The 25879-nt window shown below is 46.7% G+C and overlaps 1 protein-coding gene across 2 annotated transcripts in view; it reads left to right on the top strand.

Annotated features, from left to right (window-relative positions):
* LOC133130669 (ankyrin-2-like) overlaps window positions 1-25879 on the top strand; it is a 106684-nt gene that overhangs the window by 56141 nt on the left and 24664 nt on the right. Inside the window, exons 25-40 of one of the 2 annotated variants that reach the window (XM_061245412.1) lie at window positions 3568-3684; window positions 4369-4502; window positions 6552-6651; window positions 9309-9406; window positions 10038-10073; window positions 10608-10832; window positions 14375-14473; window positions 15291-15445; window positions 17970-18181; window positions 18820-19027; window positions 19150-19246; window positions 19433-19661; window positions 19841-19966; window positions 20108-20230; window positions 23654-23686; window positions 24041-24062. In XM_061245412.1, the coding sequence (XP_061101396.1) occupies window positions 3568-3684; window positions 4369-4502; window positions 6552-6651; window positions 9309-9406; window positions 10038-10073; window positions 10608-10832; window positions 14375-14473; window positions 15291-15445; window positions 17970-18181; window positions 18820-19027; window positions 19150-19246; window positions 19433-19661; window positions 19841-19966; window positions 20108-20230; window positions 23654-23686; window positions 24041-24062 (2014 nt within the window). Of the gene's footprint in view, window positions 1-3567; window positions 3685-4368; window positions 4503-6551; window positions 6652-9308; window positions 9407-10037; window positions 10074-10607; window positions 10833-14278; window positions 14474-15290; window positions 15446-17969; window positions 18182-18819; window positions 19028-19149; window positions 19247-19432; window positions 19662-19840; window positions 19967-20107; window positions 20231-23653; window positions 23687-24040; window positions 24063-25879 lie in introns of those variants that run through there. The other variant, XM_061245411.1, reaches the window with a different exon arrangement.

The raw sequence follows: 25879 nt of genomic DNA, 5'->3' as shown, positions 1-25879 counted from the left end.
GGAGACACACCCACACACAACCCAAGAGGGAGGGGAAACAAAAACACAGACACCTGGAAGGCAGGAACTGCTGACCTCCTGACACCACAAAGGTCCCAAATAAACAGACACAGACAGGACCATGGCCACTCTGGCCCCACCCCTAACCCCCACCCAGCTCCTGACCCTAATCCTAATCCCATCCCTGCCCATAACCCAGGCCTGTCAGTTTAACTTGTATCACATGTAAAATACTGGAATCTATCATTAGGGACAAATTGGAATTATTTATTGAAAATAACAACTAAGGGATAGCCAGCATGGTTTTCTAAAGGGTAGGTCATGCCTGAGAAACCTTTTGGCCTTCTTTGAGGAAGTGTTTTGATGACAGCAAGGCTTATGATATTGTATATCTGGAATTCCAAAACTCATTATCAAAATGAGGACGTAGGAATTGTAGCCATTTCGAAGTGGGTTCGGAATTTTCTATGGGAAAGGACACAGAGAGTAGTAGTAGGAGGGGCCTTATCCGAGCAGGGTATTGTGAGAAGGACATAGAGGCACTGGAAAAGGTTCAGAGAAGGGCTACCAGATTGATTCCATGTATAAAAGATAAGAGTTACGAGGATAGATTTAGGATGCTTAATCTCTTTAAGCTTAGTAAAAGGAGGCTTAGGGGGGGATTTGATTGAGGCTTTTTAATTCATTAAAGGGATTAACAAAGTGAATTATAAGGGATTCTTCTGGGTGAGTTCGGTTAGCAGAATGAGAGGGCACAAATGGAAACTGGCAAAGGAGAAATTCCACACAGAGATTTGAAATATTTTTTCACACAGCGAGTGGTCACTGTGTGGAATAGCTTGCCAGTACATGTAGTGGAGGCATAAACACTGGGGGTTTTCAAGACCAGGCTTGATACGGTGTTAGATTATTTTTAGCTTCTAGGCAAACTAGGCAGTAGGTACACTTAGGGATAGGAAAAGGTGAGCATTGCTGGGCTGAATGGCCTGTTCTTGCAATTACCTTATGTTATTACATTACATTATTGGCATTTGGCAGACACTCTTATCCAGAGCTACGTACAACAAAGTGCATACCCATAACCAGGGCTAAGTGCGCTGAAAGACCCTAGAGGGAAGTACAATTTCAATTGCTACCCATACAGCAAAGATAAGGACCAGGGCCTATTTTTATTTTATTTTTTTTAAACAACAAATAAACAAACAACAAAGCAAAGGTGACCAAACTTAAGTATCCAAATACTGCTTACCTAGCCAACTAAAAATACCGAAACACTACGTAAATCACAAAGACAACAATTAAGGATCACAGGGAGGTAGGGAGGGATGGGGAGAGGTGCTGCTTGCAGAGGTGCGTCTTCAGTTTGGGCTTGAAGGTGGGGAGAGATTGTACAGTTCTGACCTCAATGGGGAGTTCGTTCCACCACCGTGGAGCCAGAACAGACAGTAGTCGTGAGCTTGAGGTGGAGGTTCGGAGAGGGGGAGGTGCCAAGCGGCCTGTGGAGGTTGAACGAAGAGGTCTGGCAGGGGTGTAGGGTCTGATGATTTTTTGTAGATAAGCTGGGGAAGACCCCTTAACTGCTTGGAAGGCTAGCACCAATGTTTTGAATTTGATGCGAGCCATGACAGGCAGCCAGTGGAGGGAAGTAAGCAGGGGGGTGACGTGTGAGTATTTGGGAAGGTTGAAGACCAGACGAGCTGCTGCATTCTGGATAAGTTGGAGGGGTCTGATGGCGGACGCTGGGAGGCCAGCCAAGAGGGAATTGCAGTAGTCCAGGCGGGACAGAACCATCGCTTCGACCAGGAGCTGGGTCGAGTAGGGGGTGAGAAAGGGGCGGATTCTCCGTATGTTGTATAGGAAGAACCTGCATGACCTGGTCACCGCCACAATGTTCTCGGAGAGGGACAGTCTGCTGTCCATCACCACGCCGAGGTTCCTTGCACTGGGTGACGGCGTGAGTGTGGTATCCCCGAGGGAAATCCAGGTGGGGAGAGGTATTAGCAGGGATGAATATCATTTCAGTCTTGCCTGGGTTGAGCTTTAGATAGTGGTTATACATCCAGCTCTGGATGTCCCTCAGGCAAGCAGAGATACGGGCAGAAACCTGTATCAGATGGTGGGAACGAGATGAAGAGTTGGGAATCATCCGCATAGTAGTGGTAGGATAGCCCATGTGCAGTGATCACAGGGCCAAGGGAACGAGTATAAAGAGAAAAAAGAAGCAGGCCTAGGACTAAGCTCTGGGGAACTCCTGTGGCAAGGGGCCGAGGTGTCGATACAGTACCAGCCCAGGCAACCTGGAAGGAGCGACCAAAGAGGTAGGACTCAATCCAGTCCAGGGCTGTGCCACAGATGCCCGTTGCTGACAGGGCGGACAGGAGGACGGAGTGATCCACAGTGTCGAAGGCAGCAGAGAGATCTAGAAGAATGAGGACAGAGGAGAGAGAGGCTGCTTGTGCGGCATGGAGCGACTCACTGATGGAGAGGAGCGCAGTCTCTGTCGAGTGGCCCGATCTGAAGCCAGACTGATGGGGGTCTAGCAGGTTGTTGTTAGAAAAGAAAGAAGAAAATTGAGTAGAAGCAGCTCGTTCTATGGTTTTAGAGCATTGCTGGGCTGAATGGCCTGTTCTTGCCATTACCTTATGTTATGCTATGTTATGTATCTATTCTGATGATGGTCCTATTTTTGGGTGTGGGTCTTTAATCATAATTTCATAGTGGCAGGAAATATTTGAGAAAATTCAAACAATGCTGCTATATTAATTGAACAAACTGATTATAGTAGCTGGTCTTCTACTTGCCCATCAGAAATTAAATGCACTACTCGCTATAAATGTAAAGAAATCTATGGGGGAGATTTAAATAAAGTGCTGGAGTCATTGGTAATTCAGCAACTGCACACTTTTCCATCCATGAATAACATTCTAAACCCATTTCAATCTGGTTTCTGACCCAGTAATAGTACCACCTTGGCAGCCAGCCTCATTATGAATGATATTGTAAATGTAATTGATGAGGGTCAAAAATGTGCCGCCCTCTTCATTGATCTATCAAAGGGCTTTGATATGGTCGACCACACAATTTTACTAGGCAAATTAATCTCCATTGGTCTTGATGATAATGCTTGCAATTGGTTCCATGATTACTTGACTAATAGACTGTGGTGACAGATGATGTGAGTCCACCCTTCCTGGTGGTCAACAGGGGTACCACAGGGCTCTATTCTGCGCCCTTTATTGTTCACAATTCATATGAACAATATTACCATGGAAATACAACTGAATTACCACGGAAATAGAACTGACAATACAGTACTTCATTCCTCAGTGCCCACTAGTATGAAAGCTCTTTCATACTTACAGGTTGCTTTTGATACTATGCAAAGGGCACTCATACAGTTGGTTGGTTCTCTCTAGATCTATGGAGGAAGCGGCATTATATATATTTAATTTACATCTACAGTGGTTGTGTCCTGTTCCTGAGCTGAGATTGGGTAGATTCTGCAGGAAATATGTCCTTTGTGGGCTGTGATTGGCTCAGTGATGCAGTGTGTCCTCTTTAATGCAGACGGTGATGGAGAAACACAAGCTTAACGTGCCTGAGACCATGACTGAGGTTCTGGAGCTTTCTGATGAGGAAGGTGAGTCTGCCTGTCAAAATTGTCAAAAAGAGTTGAGGGGGTATGTGTGTGTGTGTTGGGGGGTATGTGTGTGTGTGTGTGTTGGGGGGGTATGTGTGTATGTGTGTGTGTGTGTTGGGGGGGTATGTGTGTGTGTGTGTGTGTTAGGGGGGTATGTGTGTGTGTGTGTGTTGGGTGTGTATATGTGTGTGTGTTGGGGGGTATGTGTGTATGTGTGTCTTAGGGGGGTATGTGTGTGTGTGTGTTGGGGGGGTATGTATGTGTGGGTGGGGCATGCATATGCGTGTGTGTCTGCGTGTGGAGGGGGGGCTATGTGTGTGTGTATGGGGAGGGTATGCGTGTGTGGTGTGTGTGGGGGGTATGAGTGTGTGGGGTGTGTGTCTGTGTGTGTATGTGTGTGAGTGTGTGAGTGCATGTGTATGTGTATGTGTGTGAGTGAGTGAGTGTGTGTGTATGTGTGTGTGTGTGTGTGTGTGTGTGTGTGTGTGTGTGTGTGTGTCGACCGTTCCCTGTTGCCCAGGTGAGTGCACAATGATATTTGTTGCCCAGGTGAATACACTATGTTATCTGTTGCCCAGGTGAGGACACTATGTTATCTGTTGCCCAGGTGAGTACACTATGTTATCTGTTCCCCAGGTGAGGACACTATGTTATCTGTTCCCCAGGTGAGGACATTATGTTATCTGTTCCCCAGGTGAGGACACTATGTTATCTGTTCCCCAGGTGAGGACACTATGACAGGGGAAGGGGGTGAGTACCTGCGGCCAGAGGATCTGAGGGAGCTGGGCGATGACTCCTTACCTGGACATTACCTGGGCATGAGCTACCTGCGCTTCAGCCTGGAAGCTGTGCGCTCTGACAGGTGGGTTCAGACCTGCCGTCCAACACCCACCTGTACCCCCCCCCCCCACCCCACCCTCTGCCACCTTCCCTGCGCCCCCCTCTGTTTGTTACAGGGCCGCAGGTGAGACACGTGCATGCACTATACATGCGTCTCACAACGTGTTCGTGAGACACATGCATAGTGTGGTTGATATCACAGTCCACTGAACGTGTTTGTGAGACACATGCATAGTGTGGTTGATATGACAGTCCACTGGACGTGTTTGTGAGACACATGCATAGTGTGGTCGATATCACAGTCCACTGAACGTGTTTGTGAGACACATGCATAGTGTGGTTGATATCACAGTCCTGGACATGTTTTTGAGACTCATGCATAGTGTGGTTGATATCACAGTCCACTGAATGTCTTTGTGAGACACATGCATAGTGTGGTTGATATCACAGTCCACTGGAAGTGTTTGTGAGACACATGCATAGTGTGGTTGATATCACAGTCCTGGACCTGTTTGTGAGACACATGCATAGTGTGGTTGATATCACAGTCCACTGGATGTGTTTGTGAGACACATGCATAGTGTGGTTGATATCACAGTCCACTGGATGTGTTTGTGAGACACATGCATAGTGTGGTTGATATGACAGTCCACTGGACGTGTTTGTGAGACACATGCATAGTGTGGTCGATATCACAGTCCACTGAACGTGTTTGTGAGACACATGCATAGTGTGGTTGATATCACAGTCCTGGACATGTTTTTGAGACTCATGCATAGTGTGGTTGATATCACAGTCCACTGAATGTCTTTGTGAGACACATGCATAGTGTGGTTGATATCACAGTCCACTGGAAGTGTTTGTGAGACACATGCATAGTGTGGTTGATATCACAGTCCTGGACCTGTTTGTGAGACACATGCATAGTGTGGTTGATATCACAGTCCACTGGATGTGTTTGTGAGACACATGCATAGTGTGGTTGATATCACAGTCCACTGGATGTGTTTGTGAGACACATTACATTACATTAATGGAATTTGGTAGACACTCTTATCCAGAGCGACATACAGTTGATTAGACTAAGCAGGAGACAATCCTCCCCTGGAGCAATGCAGGGTTAAGGGCCTTGGTCAAGGGCCTAACGGCTGTGCGGATCTTATTGTGGCTACACCAGGATTAGAACCACCGACCTTGCATGTCCCAGTCATTTACCTTAACCACTACACTACAGGCCGCCGCACATGCATAGTGTGGTTGATATCACAGTCCTGGACGTGTTTGTGAGACACATGCATAGTGTGGTTGATATCACAGTCCACTGGACGTGTTTGTGAGACACATGCATAGTGTGGTTGATATCACAGTCCACTGGACGTGTTTGTGAGACACATGGATAGTGTGGTTGATATCACAGTCCACTGGACGTGTTTGTGAGACACATGCATAGTGTGGTCGATATCACAGTCCACTGAACGTGTTGGTGAGACACATGCATAGTGTGGTTGATATCACAGTCCACTGGACGTGTTTGTGAGACACATGCATAGTGTGGTTGATATCACAGTCCACTGGACGTGTTTGTGAGACACATGCATAGTGTGGTTGATATCACAGTCCACTGAACGTGTTGGTGAGACACATGCATAGTGTGGTTGATATCACAGTCCTGGACATGTCTTTGAGACACATGCATAGTGTGGTTGATATCACAGTCCTGGAAGTGTTTGTGAGACACGTGCATAGTGTGGTTGATATCACAGTTCTGGACGTGTTTTTGAGACACATGCATAGTGTGGTTGATATCACAGTCCACTGAATGTGTTTGTGAGACACATACATAGTGTGGTTGATATCACAGTCCTGAATGTGTTTGTGAGACACATACATAGTGTGGTTGATATCACAGTCCTGGAAGTGTTTGTGAGACACATGCATAGTATGGTTGTGTGTGCCACTACTCCTCTCAGGAAGCCTCACGCCCCTTTAATACCTCCCCCTCTCACCACCTCCATGCCTGCCCCAACCCCCCCTTCTCCCAATCATTGTTTCCATGGCAACATCCCACCAGCCTACGGTCCTTCAGTTCTGACAGGTCCCACCCCACCCCAAAGCATCATGGGAATCTGCGGAAGGATAGCAACCTCATTGAGGCCACATCCAGCAGCCAGGTGAGTTTACCTGTGTCACATGGTCATGTGATTGATATTTAATCAATATTTGAATTGTGGGGTGTGTCCAAAATTGTGAAAATAATCAAAGGTTATATCAATAAATAAGATAAGCAGATCGAAATGCACAGGAGCCAGCAGTCCTGCTCCAACCATAGGACTTATATTCAGCAAAATGCTGGAATAAATGCAGCATTACTTCATAAATCATAGTTATTAACTCAATTTTAGCATACTCAAAGTGAGTGTCAATCTACAAGTTCTGCTTTAGCCGAGATGCCAAACGCGTCACTAAAACAAAAGGGTAAAAGGAATATAGTTTGTGTGGTACTGTTACTGCCAACATAGACCATGAGCTATTAGGAGGCTAAGGACTTAGAACTTGGATCAACATATCTCAGTGCTATATCTGATGGGTGGAGCATAACAGATTATTTTGGCTCACAAAATGTAATCACTAAGGATCCAGATACACACACACACACACACACACTCTCACACACACTCTCATACACACACACTCTCTCACACACACACACACACACACACACACACTCTCTCTCTCACACACACACACACACGCACACACACTCTCTCACACACACACACACTCACATACACACACACACACTCACACACACACACTCACACTCACTCTCTCACACACACACACACACACACACACACACTCACACACAGAGACTCTCTCTCACACACACACACTCACACACAGAGACACACTCTCACACACGCACACGCACTCACATACAGACACACACTCTCACACACAGACACACACACACACACTCACTCTCACACACACACTCTCACACACTCTCATACACACACACTCTTTCACACACACACACACACACACACACACTCTCTCTCACACACACACACACACTCTCTCACACACACTCACACACACACACTCATACACACACACTCTTTCACACACACACACACACACACACACTCTCTCTCACACACACACACACACTCTCTCACACACACTCACACACACACACTCTCATACACACACACTCTCTCACACACACACACTCTCTCACACACACACACTCTCTCATACACACACGCACTCTCTCTCTCACACACACACACTCTCACACGCACACACACTCTCTCACACACACACACACACTCTCATACACACACACACTCTCACACACACACACACACACACACACACTCTCTCTTACATACACACACTCTCTCTCACACACACACACACACACACACTCTCTCACACACACAGACACACACACACACTCACACACACTCTCTCACACACACACATTCACACACACACACACTCTCACCACACACTCACACACAGACACACACTCTCTCTCACACACACACACACACACACACAGACACACACTCTCTCTCTCACACACGCATGCACTCACACACAGACACAAACTCTCTCACACACACACACACACACACACACACTCTCACCACACAGACACACACTCTCTCACACACACACACACACACACACAGACACACGCTCTCACACACACGCATGCACTCACACACAGACACACACTCTCTCTCTCACACACGCATGCACTCACACACAGACACAAACTCTCTCACACACACACACACACACACACACTCTCACCACACAGACACACACTCTCTCACACACACACACACACACACACACACAGACACACGCTCTCACACACACGCATGCACTCACACACAGACACACACTCTCACACACACACACACTCTCTCACACACAGACACACACTCTCACACACACTCTCTCATACACTCTGTCTCACACACACATTCACACACACACACTCACACACACACACTCTCTCTCTCTCACACACACACACTCTCATACACACACACACACTCTCACACTCACTCTCTCTCACACACACACACACTCTCACACGCACTCACACACACTCTCTCACACACACACTCTCACACACACTCTCACACACTCTCTCTCATACACACGCACACACTCTCTCACACACATTCACACACACACACACACTCTCACCACACACTCACACACAGGCACACACTCTCTCACACACACACACACACACAGACACACGCTCTCACACACACACAGACACACACTCTCACACACACTCTCATACACTCTGTCTCACACACACACTCTCTCTCATACACACACACACACACTCTCACACTCACTCTCTCACACACACACATTCACACACACACACTCACACACACACTCTCTCTCACACACACACACACTCTCATACACACACACTCACAGTCACTCTCTCTCACACACACACACACACACACACACTCTCACACACACACACACTCACACACAGACACACACTCTCACACACACACACGCACTCACACACAGACACACACACACACACACACAGACTCTCTCTCACACCACACACACTAACTCACACACACTCTCACACACACACACACACACACACACTCTCATACACACTCACTGCATCTCATCTTCATCATGGGAATCCTAATAAACAATTATAGAACTAGTAATCTAGTGTATCTCTGAGGTTCATGTGACTATCCTAATGTGATTCTCAGGGTCATGTGACGGTTCCAATGGTTGTTCTCTCGGCTTGCAGATGGCACTGCTCTCTGTGCAGAAGGAGTCTTACCGTCTGAGCTGGGGCCCTGAGAACCTGGACAACATCGCCCTGTCCTCCAGCCCACTGCACTCTGGGTAAACATCACCCTGTCCTCCAACCCCACTGCACTCTGGGTAAACATCGCCCTGTCCTCCAGCCCCACTGCACTCTGGGTAAACATCACCCTGTCCTCCTGCCCCACTGCACTCTGGGTAAACATCGCCCTGTCCTCCAGCCCACTGCACTCTGGGTAAACATCGCCCTGTCCTCCAGCCCACTGCACTCTGGGTAAACATCGCCCTGTCCTCCAGCCCCACTGCACTCTGGGTAAACATCGCCCTGTCCTCCAGCCCACTGCACTCTGGGTAAACATCGCCCTGTCCTCCAGCCCACTGCACTCTGGGTAAACATCGCCCTGTCCTCCAACCTCACTGCACTCTGGGTAAACATCACCCTGTCCTCCAGCCCCACTGCACTCTGGGTAAACATCGCCCTGTCCTCCAGCCCACTGCACTCTGGGTAAACATCGCCCTGTCCTCCAGCCCACTGCACTCTGGGTAAACATCACCCTGTCCTCCTGCCCCACTGCACTCTGGGTAAACATCTCCTCTGGGTACATGCTGCACACTGCAGACACTGTGACTGGTCTATCCCTCAGATTTCTGTGATTGGATTATCCTTCTCCCCCTGAAGCTGTCCTGATTGGTATTTCTCTGTTATTATCAGACGCTCTTCCCCCTGCTTGGATCAGGACAATAGCAGGTGAGACTCGTCCTGTCTGTGCTGTGTGTGATATGCACTGTCTCTGACTCCTCCTGTCTGTGTTGTGTGTGATATGCACTGTCTCTGACTCGTCCTGTCTGTGTCCAATACCGTATTAAGACGAAACACACACATACTGTATATATAGAATATGTATTCATTGATAAAAATGTGTAATAGCAATCGGAGGACATTGCTGTGCTCATTGTTATGCTAGCTCCCCTCTGGCCGGGAACATCCACTGTTGTTCTTGGTCCAATGATCAGGTGAGCTGTAGAGACATTTTCCCTGCAGATATTGGTCCCTCAGTTCCTTTACACACTCTGAGTTCCTCTCAAAGGGGACGGTGTGCAGCTGCTACATCGTGACTTGATGTTTTCTCCGGAATTAAGAAACCTGGACCCTAAACCCCACATTGCTCCTGGCGGGATTGTATGCTGCTTAGTCTAATCCACTGTAAGGCGCTTTGGATAAAAGCATCAGCCAAATGCCATGTACTGTAATAATGAGATGACGCGCTGGCTTGTCCTGCAGCTTCCTGGTCAGCTTCATGGTGGACGCGAGGGGCGGAGCCATGCGCGGCTGTCGGCATCACGGCCTGCGCATCATCATCCCGCCGCGCCAGTGCTCCGCCCCCACGCGGGTCACCTGCCGACTGGTGAAGCGGCACCGCGTGGCCACCATGCCCCCCCTGCTGGACACAGACGGAACCACAGGCAGGGCCATCGAGCTGGGGCCTGCGGGAGCACAATTCCTTGGGTAAGGGACACCAGCTCACTACAGGGAGAGAGAGACCAGCTCACTACAGGGAGAGAGAGACCAGCTCACTACAGGGAGAGAGAGACACACCAGCTCACTACAGGGAGAGAGAGAGACACACCAGCTCACTACAGGGAGAGAGAGACACACCAGCTCACTACAGAGAGAGAGAGACACACCAGCTCATTACAGGGAGAGAGAGACCAGCTCACAACAGGGAGAGAGAGAGAGATACACCAGCTCACTACAGGGGGAGAGAGAGAGAGAGAGAGAGAGAGAGAGACCAGCTCACTACAGGGAGAAAGAGACACACCAGCTCACTACCGGGGGAGAGAGACACACCAGCTCACTACAGGGAGAGAGAGACACACCAGCTCATTACAGGGAGAGAGAGACCAGCACACAACACTGAGAGAGAGAGAGGGACACCAGCTCATTACAGAGAGAGAGGCCAGCTCACTACAGGGAGAGAGAGAGAAAAAGAGAGACCAGCACACAACAGGGGGGGAGAGAGAGAGACCAGCTCATTACAGAGAGAGAGGCCAGCTCACTACAGGGAGAGAGAGAAAAAGAAAAAGAGAGACCAGCACACAACAGGGGGGAGAGAGAGACACCAGCTCATTACAGAGAGAGACCAGCTCACTACAGGGAGAGAGAGAGAGAGAAAAAGAGAAAGAGAGAGACCAGCACACAACAGGAGGAGAGAGAGAGACACCAGCTCATTACAGAGAGAGAGGCCAGCTCACTACAGGGAGAGAGAGAGAAAAAGAAAAAGAGAGACCAGCACACAACAGGGGGGAGAGAGAGACACCAGCTCATTACAGAGAGAGACCAGCTCACTACAGGGAGAGAGAGAGAGAGAAAAAGAGAAAGAGAGAGACCAGCACACAACAGGAGGAGAGAGAGAGACACCAGCTCATTACAGAGAGAGAGATCAGCTCACTACAGGGAGAGAGAGAGAAAAAGAAAAAGAGAGACCAGCACACAACAGGGGGGAGAGAGAGACACCAGCTCATTACAGAGAGAGACCAGCTCACTACAGGGAGAGAGAGAGAGAGAAAAAGAGAAAGAGAGAGACCAGCACACAACAGGAGGAGAGAGAGAGACACCAGCTCATTACAGAGAGAGAGATCAGCTCACTACAGGGAGAGAGAGAGCACCGCTGTCGATCCTTAGGTCTGTACATGCTTAATGGAAGGATCAGAGGAGACTCTTTAGGGAGGTTCACTTGTTGTTCAGCTCTTGGAGCTAGTGTAGTCAATTATGCAATCACTGACATGGACCCCTCCTTCATTAGTGCATTCACTGTCAGACCAGTCACCACTTTCTGATCACTGTCAGATAAATGTATACTTAAAAAGGAATGGACAAAAGATAACAAAAGAAATTGAGCCCAGCAGTACATTTTGACTGAATAAAACATTAAAATGGGCTCATGACAGTGACATAAAACATTTTAAACGGCAATCAGTTCACCTGAGACTGCTCATCTTATTAATATCTTTCTCTGAAAAACATTTCAACCAAACCAATCTGGCATAAATATGGCTGTAACCCAAATTAACAAAATATATTATAAATCAGCCAATAAAGCAGGTCTCAAAAACAAAAGTCGCAAATCTGACCAGAGACCTCAAAAAGAAAAGTGGTTTGATGAGGATTGCAAAATAAATTAAGACACTTGTCCAACCAAAACACCATCAGCCAGAAAATATTGAAATTCGCTAAAACTATATTCAAACACTGAGAGAATATTTAAAAAATGTAAGAATGTATATATATAATTATTATCATGTTAATTATTATCCTGAGAGAGAGAGAGAGAGAGAGAGAGAGAGAGAGAGAGAGAGAGAGAGAGAGAGAGAGAGAGAGAGAGATGTCTCTGACAGTGAACATGGATAAGACCATGATATTCCAAAAGAAGGCTAGGCAAATAAATTCCACTTTAGTTTAGCCACTATTACACTTACCTGGGTCTGCACTGTGTTTTACACCATAAAGAGGAGGCTGCACAATTTAAACCCACCCATTACAATTTGGATTAAGATAAGTGTACTTTAGCCAAACACTCTTTATGGTATTGAAGTGTGGGGTCCCATTACCATCCAGGATTACATCAAATGGGAAAAACATGCAGGGCAGAATTAGGCTTTTATCCATTTTTTATCAATATATAAGAATGGGCATTCAAATTGTGGGCTCACTTAAAACAAAGCAATCCCAACTCACTCCACAATAAAGCCTTTCCTATACCAAGAGCAGAATATAGAAAGGAGTCCCCTCAGCCAACTAGTCCTAAAACTCTCTGAACAGCGCAACACCTCCATCAGTCAGCTTCAGGACAACACCTCCATCAGTCAGCTTCAGGACAACACCTCCATCAGTCAGCTTCAGGACAACACCACCATCAGTCCGCTTCAGGACAACACCTCCATTAGTCAGCTTCAGGACAACACCACCATCAATCAGCTTCAGGACAACACCACCATCAGCCAGCTTCAGGAGTGAACCAAATGATCAAATACCTCAAAAGCACGTATTTGGACCATTGAGATAAAACTACTAAAACACAAAACAAACTGGAATGCTATCGGGCCTGAAACAGAAAATATGAATTGGCAGAATATCTAGTCTGTCATATCTATCTTAATCTATTATTAAAAATGCGAAACAGAGGGAGGTCCCGACCAAGTACCGAGTCAGTGACCACAGCCTGGCCGACACAGGCAAACCTGGCTAGCCAGGGAGGACAGGCTGTGCGATCAGTGTACAGGTTGGGACAGAGATGAATTTTCTTTTATACAGTAATCCACATTACACTCAAGAAAGAGAAGAATTCTTTAAAAATATGAGCATAATTATCCCCAACTTCCAAAATATGAGAGACCATGAATAATTGTCAATAATATTAGGAGAAGGTCCAACAGCCCCACAAGTAGCCAGATACGTAGCCACATGCCACAAGATCAGGGACATAATGGGGACACTCTCTACATGTAATGTATGTATTTGAAGATATTTGAATGAATGTTCTTTTATTTACAAACGGCATAACTAACTACTAAGCAGTAGGTACTCTTTTGTGGTTGGGCTGAATGGCCTGTTTTTGCCATTATGTTATGGTATGGTATGTTAACCCACATCACAGAACCACCAGTACCTATCACTGTGGGACATTAATACTGTTGTCCCTTTGATACCTGCAGTTACTAGAATTTCCTGGACAGTTGGAGAACATTCACAACTGTTCTCTCACTGTCCTCAACAATACATCAAGCTCCAAACCCCTATACTGATGTGTGTTAGAGATCCTCACGGGGTGTCTGTTGGGGGTCTTTCTTTAGCATGTTTGTGTTGGGGGTCTCTCTTTAGCATGTGTGTGTTGGGGGTCTCTCTTTAGTATGTTTGTGTTGGGGGTCTCTTTAGCATGTCTGTTGGGGGTCTCTCTTTAGCACGTGTCTGTTGGGGGTCTCTCTTTAGCACATGTGTGTTGGGGGTCTGTGTCATTGCTGCTGTTTCTTCCCTAATGCTGCAATGGACAGTAAACTACACCTGCCCACTGCCCCCCCCCCACTAAATGAGGGGGAGAGTTTGGTGAGCCGCATCCTTCAGCTGGGGCCACCAGGGACTCGATTCCTGGGGTAGGAAAGCTGCAACAACCCCCTAACCCTAACCCTAACCCCTCTTCCCTTTCAGCCCTGCCCTCTTCCCTTCTTCCCCTCCTCTCTTCCCCTCCAGCCCTCCACCCCTCCAATCATATCCCATCCTCCACAGAAAATACCCACAGTCCCCCCCCACCAGGCCTGCAAGTGTGTGTGTGTGTGTCAGGCCCGTTTTGGTGACGGTGTGTGTGTGTATGTGTCAGGCCTGTGGTGGTGACGGTATGTGTGTGTGTGTGTGTGTGTCAGGCCCATGGTAGTGACGGTGTGTGTGTGTGTGTGTGTGTGTGTGTGTGTGTGTGTGTGTGTGTGTGTATGTGTGTGTGTGTGTGTCAGGCCCATGGTAGTGACGGTGTGTGTGTGTGTGTGTGTGTGTGTGTGTGCGTGTCACGCCCATGGTAGTAATGGTGTGTGTGTGTGTGTGTGTGTGTGTGTGTGTGTGTGTGTCAGGCCCGTTTTGGTGACGGTGTGTGTGTGTATGTGTCAGGCCTATGGTACTAACGGTGTGTGTGTGTGTGTGTGTGTGTGTGTGTGTGTGTGTGTCAGGCCCGTGGTAGTAATGGTGTGTGTGTGTGTGTGTATGTGTGTGTGTGTGTGTGTGTCAGGCCCGTTTTGGTGACGGTGTGTGTGTGTGTCAGGCCCATGGTAGTAACGGTGTGTGTGTGTGTGTGTGTGTGTGTGTGTGTGTGTGTGTGTGTGTGTATGTGTCAGGCCCGTGGTAGTAATGGTGTGTGTGTGTGTGTGTATGTGTCAGGCCCGTGGTAGTAACGGTGTGTATGTGTGTGTGTGTATGTGTCAGGCCCGTGGTGGTGGAGATCCCGCACTTTGCGGCGCTGCGGGGAGAGGAGCGGGAGCTGGTGATTCTGCGCAGCGAGGCGGGCGAGAGCTGGAGACAGCACGTCTGTGAACACACCGAGGAGGACCTCAACCAGATCCTCAACGGCATGGACGAGGGTCCGCTCACACAGCGTGAAACACACCACACACACACAAAACACACCATACACACAACACACAAAACACACCATACACACAACACACAAAACACACCATACACACAACAAACAAAACACACCATACACACAACACACAAAACACACCATACACACAACAAACAAAACACACCATACACACAACACACAAAACACACCACACACACAACACACACATGAAACACACCACACGCACAACACACAAAACACACCATACACACAACACACACATGAAACACACTACACGCACAACACACAAAACACACCATGCACACAACACGCAGCTCAATGTTTAAAAATGCATTCTGTCTAATCCTGCATCGGTTTCACCACATATAGGAAATATGTATGAATTATTTTTACAGTATGGAACACATTTGTTGGCTAAATTACTTTAAATGAGCCTCAGACCCCTGTCGCTGCCAGATATGTAGTATGTACCAAAATAATAGTTTCTCCTGAATATTTTTTCTCTTGAGTTCAACAAAAATAATTGTCAGGAGAAACAATTATTGTAGTATCTACTGCATATCTGGTTTGAGGCTCATTTGATACCTTGAACCCTTGATATTACATTACATTACATGGCATTTAGCAGACGCTCTTATCCAGAGCGATGTACAACGAAGTGCAAATCAAATACAAGTACAAGTGCAAAGAGGACCTGAGAGGACAGTGCAGTTCCGAGTCCTAGTGTAAACATACAGATAATCAGAAGTGTACAATCAACTTCCAAACTAGCATGCAACAGTTGGCAGCTAGAATACCCTGAGTACAACAATACAACAGCCAATAAAAAAACAACAATATCTATACAAGTAACAATATCTATACAATCATACATAAGTGCCATTACAGTATAAGGCTAATCATGGTGGTGAGTTAGGGAGGGAAAGGTGTAGGCTGAAGAGATGAGTCTTCAGTCTGCGCTTGAAGGAGGTCAGAGACTCTGCTGTTCTGACATCCACCGGGAGGTCATTCCACCACTGTGGGACCAGGACAGACAGCAGTCGTGAGCGTGAAGTGCTGGTGTAGCGAGGGGGAGGCGCCAGACGGCACGAAGTGGCAGAACGGAGGGGTCTTGATAAGGGATTAGGTCTTGTATAGGTCTTGATAAGGGATTGAATATATACAGGGGCTGATCCCTTAACTGCCTGGTATGCAATTTCATGCGAGCCATAACAGGCAACCAGTGGAGGTTGCTGAGCAGGGGGGTGACATGTGAATGTCTGGGAACATTGAATACCAGACAGTGATAATGTAAAGCCTTTTAGCCAACGCATGTGTTCCATACTCAAATCTGGTCCCACCCCCCAGATCCATTGCCTGTAGGACGACCTGAAAATAGGCAGTTATCCAGGCAATTATGATGTTGGTAGGTCACAGACATCAGGAAGTCACTAAACATGACTACTTTCATGTACATAACATTACAGTGTCCCAAACATTATGGTGCCCTGAAATGGGGGGACTATGTATACAGACTGCTCTAATTTCTACTTGGTGAAAAAATGACTATTTAACCTTGTAATGTTCTTATTGCAAATCAGAAATTGTGGAGTACAGAGGCAAATAAATAAATTATGGGTCTTTATGGGGCTTTATAAACAGGCTTGGATCATAACAGGTAGACAATGGCTTGACAAAAACACTCAAAATTGCACTGACGAACAGGAGCAAACAATTTTGCAAAGACATGACATGGAACTGAGCTTTATATGCTGGTGTAGAGGCATGCAGACAGTGACGGAAAGGGAGAGAGAGAAAGACATAAAAAAGTAATGAACGGAACAACATAAGATGAAACAACATAAATCGTGACATACGTTTGCGAGCTGTAACATGCATAAACTACATAACGTGACATGACAAGACTAACAATTAAATTGTAACAACTAAACATGAAACGTAACAGGAAATAAAACATAAAAACGTGGCGAGACTAGACTAACATAATACGTGACATGACAATAAAATAACTAAGACAATAACTAAACATGAAACATGACGTGACAAGCATGAAACGTGACACAAACATTATGGATGGCACTGCAGTACAGGATACTCAGCACTGGGTTTCCTGAGGCTAACCCATGTTAATATTGCACTGCAACGTGTTTACTGTGTTTCCATATGGCTTGTTAATGTGCAGAGCTGGAAGTGTTTACTCTGTTTCCATATGGCTCGTTCATGTGCAGAGCTGGAAGTGTTTACTGTGTTTCCATATGGCTCGTTCATGTGCAGAGATGGAAGTGTTTACTGTGTTTCCATATGGCTCGTCATATGGCTTGTTCATGTGCAGAGCTGGAAGTGTTTACTGTGTTTCCATATGGCTCGTTCATGTGCAGAGCTGGAAGTGTTTACTGTGTTTCCATATGGCTCGTTCATGTGCAGAGATGGACGTGTTTACTGTGTTTCCATATGGCTCGTTCATGTGCAGAGCTCTCCGTGTTTACTGTGTTTCCATATGGCTCGTTCATGTGCAGAGCTGGACACCCCAGAGGAGCTGGAGAAGAAGCGGATATGCCGCATCATCACACGGGATTTCCCACAGTACTTTGCGGTGGTGTCACGTGTGCGGCAGGACAGCCGGCTGATTGGTCCGGAGGGTGGGGATCTGAGCAGCAGCGTGGTGCCCCAGGTCCGGGCGCAATTCCCTGAGGGAGCACTGACCAAACGCATCCGCGTGGGTCTACAGGTACCACTAACTGACCAAATGCATCCACGGGGTCTACTAGTACTGCTACCTGACTAAACACATCCACGTGGGTCTACAGGTACTGCTACCCGACTAAACACATCCACGTGGGTCTACAGGTACCGCTACCTGACCAAAAGAGCCCGCATGGGTCTACAGGTACCGCTACCTGACGAAATGCATCCACGGGGGCTACAGGTTCCATTAACTGACCAAACGCATCCACAGGGTCTACAGCAGTGGTCTCCAACCCTGGTCCTGGAGAGCTACTGGGTTTGCTGGTTTTCGTTCTTACCCTGCAATTAACTATAATCAACTGCTCTAATTTAATTAATTAACTCACCTCACCTGGTTACCTGGGTCTCAACAGGTGCTGATTTTAAGGTGAAAACAAAAACCAGCAGACCCAGTAGCTCTCCAGGACCAGGGTTGGAGACCCCTGGTCTACAGGTACCGCTAACTGACCAAAAGAGCCTGCATGGGTCTACAGGTACCGTTGACTGACTAAATGCATCCACGGGGTCTACAGGTACCGCTAACTGACTAAACCTGCAAGCATGCAGGTTCATTATAGAATAAAGTCTGTATGTGTGTGTGGCCAATAACTCCGTAACTGTGTCTCCATCATCTCTCCTCAGGCTCAGCCCATTGAAGTGGAGCTGGTGAAGAGGATTCTGGGTAACAAGGCCACATTCGGTCCCATCATCACCCTGGAGCCCAGGAGGAGGAAGTTCCACAAGCCTATCACCATGACGCTGCCAGTTCCCAAGACCTCAGCTACTGAAGCCATGCCCAGAGGGTATGGGGGCGACATGCCCACCCTGCGTCTGCTGTGCAGTATCACCGGTGGGTGACTCCCCCTACCTGCCACACTAGTTACTGCCACATTCCAGCATACCTCTGCATATTTTCCATTAGTCTTTCAGCTGTAAAAGCACCACCACAACACACACCTTGTTTCTTTTCAGGTGGCACTACTCCTGCCCAATGGGAGGACATAACAGGCACTACACCTCTCACCTTCACCGATGACTGTGTGTCCTTCACCACAAATGTATCTGCAAGGTAACCTAACCACCAGATTGACTGATTGATTGGATGGATTCTTGATATATATTTTTCGATTGATGCTGATAGATCAATAGTTAGGTGTGGTTAACTGACTGGAGGAGTCTTCTGGATGTTTGGTTGGCTGTTGAGGTGGTATTATGGTTGGGTGATGAGGTGGTTGATGGCTTGGTGTCCCTGCAGGTTTTGGCTGGTGGACTGCTTGCAGGTGCAGGAGTCGGTGGCAATCTCCTCTCAGGTGTACCGGGAGGTTATCTGTGTCCCATACATGGCCAAATTTGTCATATTTGCAAAAACCCTGGACTCCATTGAAGCCCGGCTCCGGTGTTTCTGCATGACCGACGACAAGATGGACAAAACCCTGGAACAGCAGGAGAACTTCACTGAAGTGGCTCGCAGTCGTGATGTGGAGGTGAGTGGCACAGTGATGTCGAAGGTGAGCCCACATACGAGCTTACCAGTCCCGGAGTGGTAACAATTTTTAAGAGTGTGAAATTTTCTTAAAGATAAGTTCATATAGAACACACTCTCCTTTCCTTTCTCCCTCCATTGGCCTCATTTCCCTCCATCACCTTCTATCCTGCTCTCCAGGTACTGGAGGGGAAGCCCATATATGCAGACTGCTTTGGGAACCTGGTCCCTCTGACCAAGAGTGGTCAGCAGCACCTCTTCAGCTTCTTCGCCTTTAAGGAGAACCGGCTGGCCCTGTTCGTTAAAGTCAGTACATTCACTCATGTACTCATGGCATGTTCATTCAAGTCACTTCTTCAACTTAGTCACTGATAAGGCTGTTCATGAAGTACAGGCTGAATGTTTTTACTGTGAGTCTGAGCCACGTATGCACTCTTCTGCCTGCAGGTTCGAGACACTGCACAGGAGTCCTGTGGCCGTTTGTCCTTCACAAAGGAGCCCAGAGCTTACAGAAGCGCCACCCACAAGGCGATCTGCAACCTGAACATCACACTGCCTACATACTCTAAGGTAAGCTCACCTGAACATCATGCTGCCTGCAGACTCCAAGGTAAGCTCACCTGAACATCACGCTGCCTGCAGACTCTAAGCTAAGCTCACCTGAACATCAGCAGTTTAGTCATTTCCATAATTGAGATATAGGCTGGTATCAACATTTGATATGAACTTTAATGAACAACTAAAAGCAAGAATAAATGATCCTAGTAGATTTCAGCAATCACTAAAATTACCTTTGGGGTTGTGAAGAAAAAGCATCCTCCTATCCAGGCCTTCACAGAGCGCTTCCACTTTTCTTGGTCAGCTGCTATAGTCCGCACTTCAGTCCATGATTTCCACCCCGCCTCTTTTCTTTCTTTCTCAACTGTACACCTCCAGGTAGTCTTTGGTCTTCCTTTTCTTCTTTTTCCTTCTGGCACCCAAGTCATTGCTATGTTGCAGTCATTGTTGCATCCTGCCTTAGTATGCGTATGATCATCTTCCATCTATGCCACTTCACTTCCAAACTCAACGGTTTCATGTCAGCTCTTTCTTGTAGGTCTTCAGTACTTACGTGATCTTGCCATTGAATTCTGAGGATTCTTCGTAGGCACCCGTTATGGAACACTTCAACTGCCTTGTTATCTCCCTTGTTCATTTTCCATGTTTCACATCCATACAGCAAGACTGGCACCACCAGCATTTTATACAATCTCAGCTTTGTTCTTCTTGAAATGCTATTGGAGCTCCAGCTCTTTTTAGTCTGATGAATGCACCTCTTGCTTTTGAGAGTCTGTTCTTCAGGTCCTTCATACCACCTCCCTCTTTACAAACTGTGGCTCCCAAGTAAGTGAACTCGTCTACGTCTTCAATGTCTTGTCCATTGATCTTAATCCTTTCCTGATTTCTTGTATTAATCCTCATCGTTTTTGTCTTTCCTGTGTTAATCTTGAGTCCCACCCATCTGGATTCTTTATCCATTCGTATCGTTTTATCCTGAATTTGAATTTGTTTGGTAGAGGAGAGTGGCGTTACATCATCTGCCAAGTCCAGGTCAAACCACTCACATGTTTCTCATTGGTCTTCTACTGCACACTGGAAGTCTTCATAGAACACGCTTACCATTCTTACAATCTTCTCTGGGATTCTGTACTTCTTCATGATCAGCCACTGGCTTGAGTCGAAAACCTTTTAGAAATCTACAAAGTTCAAGGTATAACTTGCTCTGTTGTTGCCCTGCCCTTCCTGTAACCTGCTTGTTCCTTCCTCAACCTGAAGTTGACTCCGCTGCTTATCCGATTAATAATAATCCTGCCAAGTATCTTTCCCACTACAGAGAGTAGGGTTATGCATCTCAAGTTCTTACATTCTTTGAGATTTCCTTTCTTTGCAGTTTGATGATAAGCCCCCTCTTCTTTGGGATCTCATGTTTCCATATTTTCTCCAACAGTTGATGTACCTTCATTGCTGAAAACTCTATGTCTGCTTTTTGTAACTCAGCTGTGATGGAATCAATTCAATTCCCATTCTGTAGTCTTTTTATCACTTCTTTGAGTGCACCTAGTGTTGGTTCATTGACTGCAATCTCTTCAATCATGTGATTGAATTTGCATTCCCCATTGTCAGTTATTGGGTTTTCTGGTTCTTCTCTACATTACATTACATTACATTAATGGCATTTGGCAGACGCTCTTATCCAGAGCGACGTACAACAAAGTGCATACCCATAATCAGGGATAAGTGCGCTGACTAGGGGCGGCTTGTAGCGTAGTGGTTAAGGTAAATGACTGGGACATGCAAGGTCAGTGGTTCTAATCCTGGTGTAGCCACAATAAGATCCGCACAGCCGTTGGGCCCTTGAGCAAGGCCCTTAACCCTGCATTGTCCATGGCTTCTTCTTCTTCCGTTGTCTACCCAGGACAGCCTCTGCTACTTTTATGTACGCCTTCTCCATTACCTGGAAGTCTCGCTCTACTTCTTCATCTTCTTCTACTCTTGGCCCTTCTTCTTCCAGCACCTGGTACCTGTTTCTCAGGCTGATGGTAAAAGTCTTTAAGATGTCTTCATTGTTGAGCTTTGCTGTATCATACTTGACTCTAGTGCTTTTATTTTCCTTTGGCTGCTTCTTCAGTCTTTGCTTGACCGTTGTGCATACAAGATAGTGGTCATTTCCAATGTCTGCAGACCTGCATACTCTTGTATCTTTCACTGAATTCCTGAATTGTTTATTAATTAGCACATGGTCTATCTGATTCCTAGTCTTCCCATCAAGAGATACCCACATTGCCTTGTGTATATCCTGATGTGGGAATAGTGTTCCTGTTAGGACTAGCTCGTTCAAGTCGCACATTTCGCACAGCCTTTCTCCGTTGTCATTACGCTTTCCAAGCCCGTGCCTACCCATCACCCTGTCATAATCTTCATTTTCATCTCCTACTTTAGCATTCATGTCTCCAGAGACAATCAGCATGCTGTGTGTGTTCCTACTGTCTAGTATATCTTGCAGTCTCATGTAGAACTCGTTCTTTACTTGCTCCTCTGCATTATCTGTGGGTGCGTAGATGTGCAAAATCATCAACTTGATGTGTTGGAAATGGCACCTGGTTTGAATGATCCTTTCGCTGACTGGAGTCCAATCCATCAGGGCTCTCGCCGCCATTTTTGACATCAGTATACCCACACCTTCTCTGTGGTAGTCGTCATCTCTTCTCGAGTAAATGACGGTTTCTCCTTCTGCAAGTTCCTCTTTTCCTTGCCCTGTCCAGTGTGTTTCACTGATACCCATGATGTCGATGCCTCTGCTGGTCATTTCTCTCGCTGCCAGCGTAATGTTGCCACTTCGGTACAGTGTTCGTACATTCCAGTTTCCGATCTGCATGGTGTTTTTCGGGGGCACTAGTGACCTAGTCGGCCCAAAGGCATCCTGTCGGCTTTGGCCCTTGCGCGTCATGGTGTCTCTCCTGTTGTGAGGACCGGCTACAGCGTCCCGTAGATTTGGTGAATTTGCTCTGCTTCTGGTTTCTGTAATAATGTGTTTTTCCGGGAGTGGGTTATCAGCCCTCAGCCCAACCCCCAGCCTGGACGGCCATTGGGATCACACTTTGTCTGGTCCCTACCCTTCGACCTGTTTGGCATGGGTGTCCCTGACAGGAGTACAAGACTCCTGCCGACATAGTTCTAGGGGTCATGGAGACGCACAAACCGCCCCACCATGATAAGGTGGTGATCCCGTCACCGCAAAGAAAAAGCATAATGTAACAATTGTGTTTGTTTTGTGTTTGTGTTTGTGTTTGTTTTTGTTTTGTCCAAGTTAAGGATGGACAAATGTAGATTAAATCCAGTCCATTCTTTCACAGGAAATAACTTCAGTTTTGCTCTTTTTTCTTTGGCCTGCTCTCTGTTACCATGGTAATTCCCCACGGCTGGCCCTCTATTCCTGCTACTGCACCTGAGAAGGATTGTGATTCAGATCAGGAAGCAGATCAACAGGTATTCTGAGTCTGGCTTTTCTGTTCGATCTCTGCATCTATGTTCTTAATAGGAAACATAATACTGCTAAGATATAATGTTTGGGACATATTTTTTTTCTCGAATTGGTTCTTCTCTTCATATTTTTAGATTTGTAATTAAACTATTAATATGTGGTTAATGTACAGATACATACAAATGATTTAAGAAATCAGGCATTATGCAAAATTAAAATAACATGAAATGATCCAACAGTGGCTCTGGCCAGAATCATGTTTACATGGGTACAGCTTTACTCATGTCTTGTTATCAGTATATCTTGAAGATTTGATGGAATGTTTAACATGTAGCATTATTTTATTTATTTTCTTGCAGATTGACAGGATACATGAAAAATGTAAGATGTGATTTTATTACAGAGTGGAATTTTCTATGGTCCATATGTACCATATTTCCACTGGGATTTCAAATGTATTTTCATTTAACACATTTGTTTACATTTCCACGATTAGCCTTGCATGTGTGTTAGTTAGCAAATATGGACAACATAATGACAAGCATGATCCATTAAAATCTATCCCAGACTGTTCTACTGTGCCTGAAAACCTTGTATAGCTGTGTGTTCATCAAAATTAATTACCGCCCCCCCCCTCCACTTTGAGACTCTGTGGCTCTAATTTAGTGGTTGTAGATGTGGCAGACACTCATAGAACCCTTCAGCCCTAGTCTCAGACACACAAACTCCTCCAGCCCTCGTCTCAGACACACAGACTCCTCCAGCCCTAGTCTCAGACACACAGACTCCTCCATTACATTACATTATTGGCATTTGGCAGACGCTCTTATCCAGAGCAACGTACAGTTGATTAGACTAAGCAGGAGACAATCCTTCCCTGGAGCAATGCAGGGTTAAGGGCCTTGCTCAAGGGCCCAACGGCTGTGCAGATCTTATTGTGGCTACACCAGGATTAGAACCACCGACCTTGCATGTCCCAGTCATTCACCCTCGTGCAGCCCTCGTCTCAGACACACAGACCCCTCCAGCCCTCGTCTCAGACACACAGACTCCTCCAGCCCTCGTCTCAGACACACAGACCCCTCCAGCCCTCGTCTCAGACACACAGGCCCCTCCAGCCCTCGTCTCAGACACACAGGCCCCTCCAGCCCTCGTCTCAGACACACAGACTCCTCCAGCCCTCGTCTCAGACACACAGACTCCTCCAGCCCTCGTCTCAGACACACAGACCCCTCCAGCCCTCGTCTCAGACACACAGGCCCCTCCAGCCCTCGTCTCAGACACACAGGCCCCTCCAGCCCTCGTCTCAGACACACAGACTCCTCCAGCCCTCGTCTCAGACACACAGGCCCCTCCAGCCCTCGTCTCAGACACACAGACTCCTCCAGCCCTCGTCTCAGACACACAGACTCCTCCAGCCCTCGTCTCAGACACACAGACCCCTCCAGCCCTCGTCTCAGACACACAGACCCCTCCAGCCCTCGTCTCAGACACACAGGCCCCTCCAGCCCTCGTCTCAGACACACAGGCCCCTCCAGCCCTCGTCTCAAGACACACAGACCCCTCCAGCCCTCGCCTCAGACATACCACAATACATAAGTTACATCACTGCACTCTGCAGCATAAATTTAAATATTTACTCAATCCGAATAAAACTCATTCTGGATTAGTTTTTGGATTAGAAATTGTTTACGTTGTAATGCATTTTTATTTCTAAAACTTTTAATCTGTATAAAAATGTACAGATTCCATTTTGAATGCATTTGAATGTCTTTGCATGAATGCCCACTCTGATCCATTCCTTGTGTGAAGCTACATGCCAGGACACATACTTTGTTTTTGCATGGAAATAACTTGTTTTACACTGAACATTGTTCTCTGGAATGCATTCATTCACTCATTTGATTGACAGCTGTTATTTTCTTTGCAATTATTGTCTTTATGTTGCTTGGGGATCTGCTGGCTACAGCCTACTGCGCTTTCTTTTCCCTTCATGTTGTCAGGAGCTTGAAAAGATATTTTGCCGTTAACGTTTTTGTAATTTGTTTTGAAATTATAATACCAAACTGACAGTTTACTGGCACTGATTTATTCAGCCTAGAGAAACTTGTTTTATTTTACAATCTTGAGATACCGTGTCTGTTTTTATGTATGACCATGTTGCTATTTGTGTTACTTTGTGGTGTGTTTTTCATTCT

Source organism: Conger conger, chromosome 6 (assembly GCF_963514075.1).
Source record: "Conger conger chromosome 6, fConCon1.1, whole genome shotgun sequence".
Classification (NCBI taxonomy): Eukaryota; Metazoa; Chordata; class Actinopteri; order Anguilliformes; family Congridae; genus Conger; species Conger conger.
This window is presented reverse-complemented; position numbering and strand designations above follow the sequence as displayed.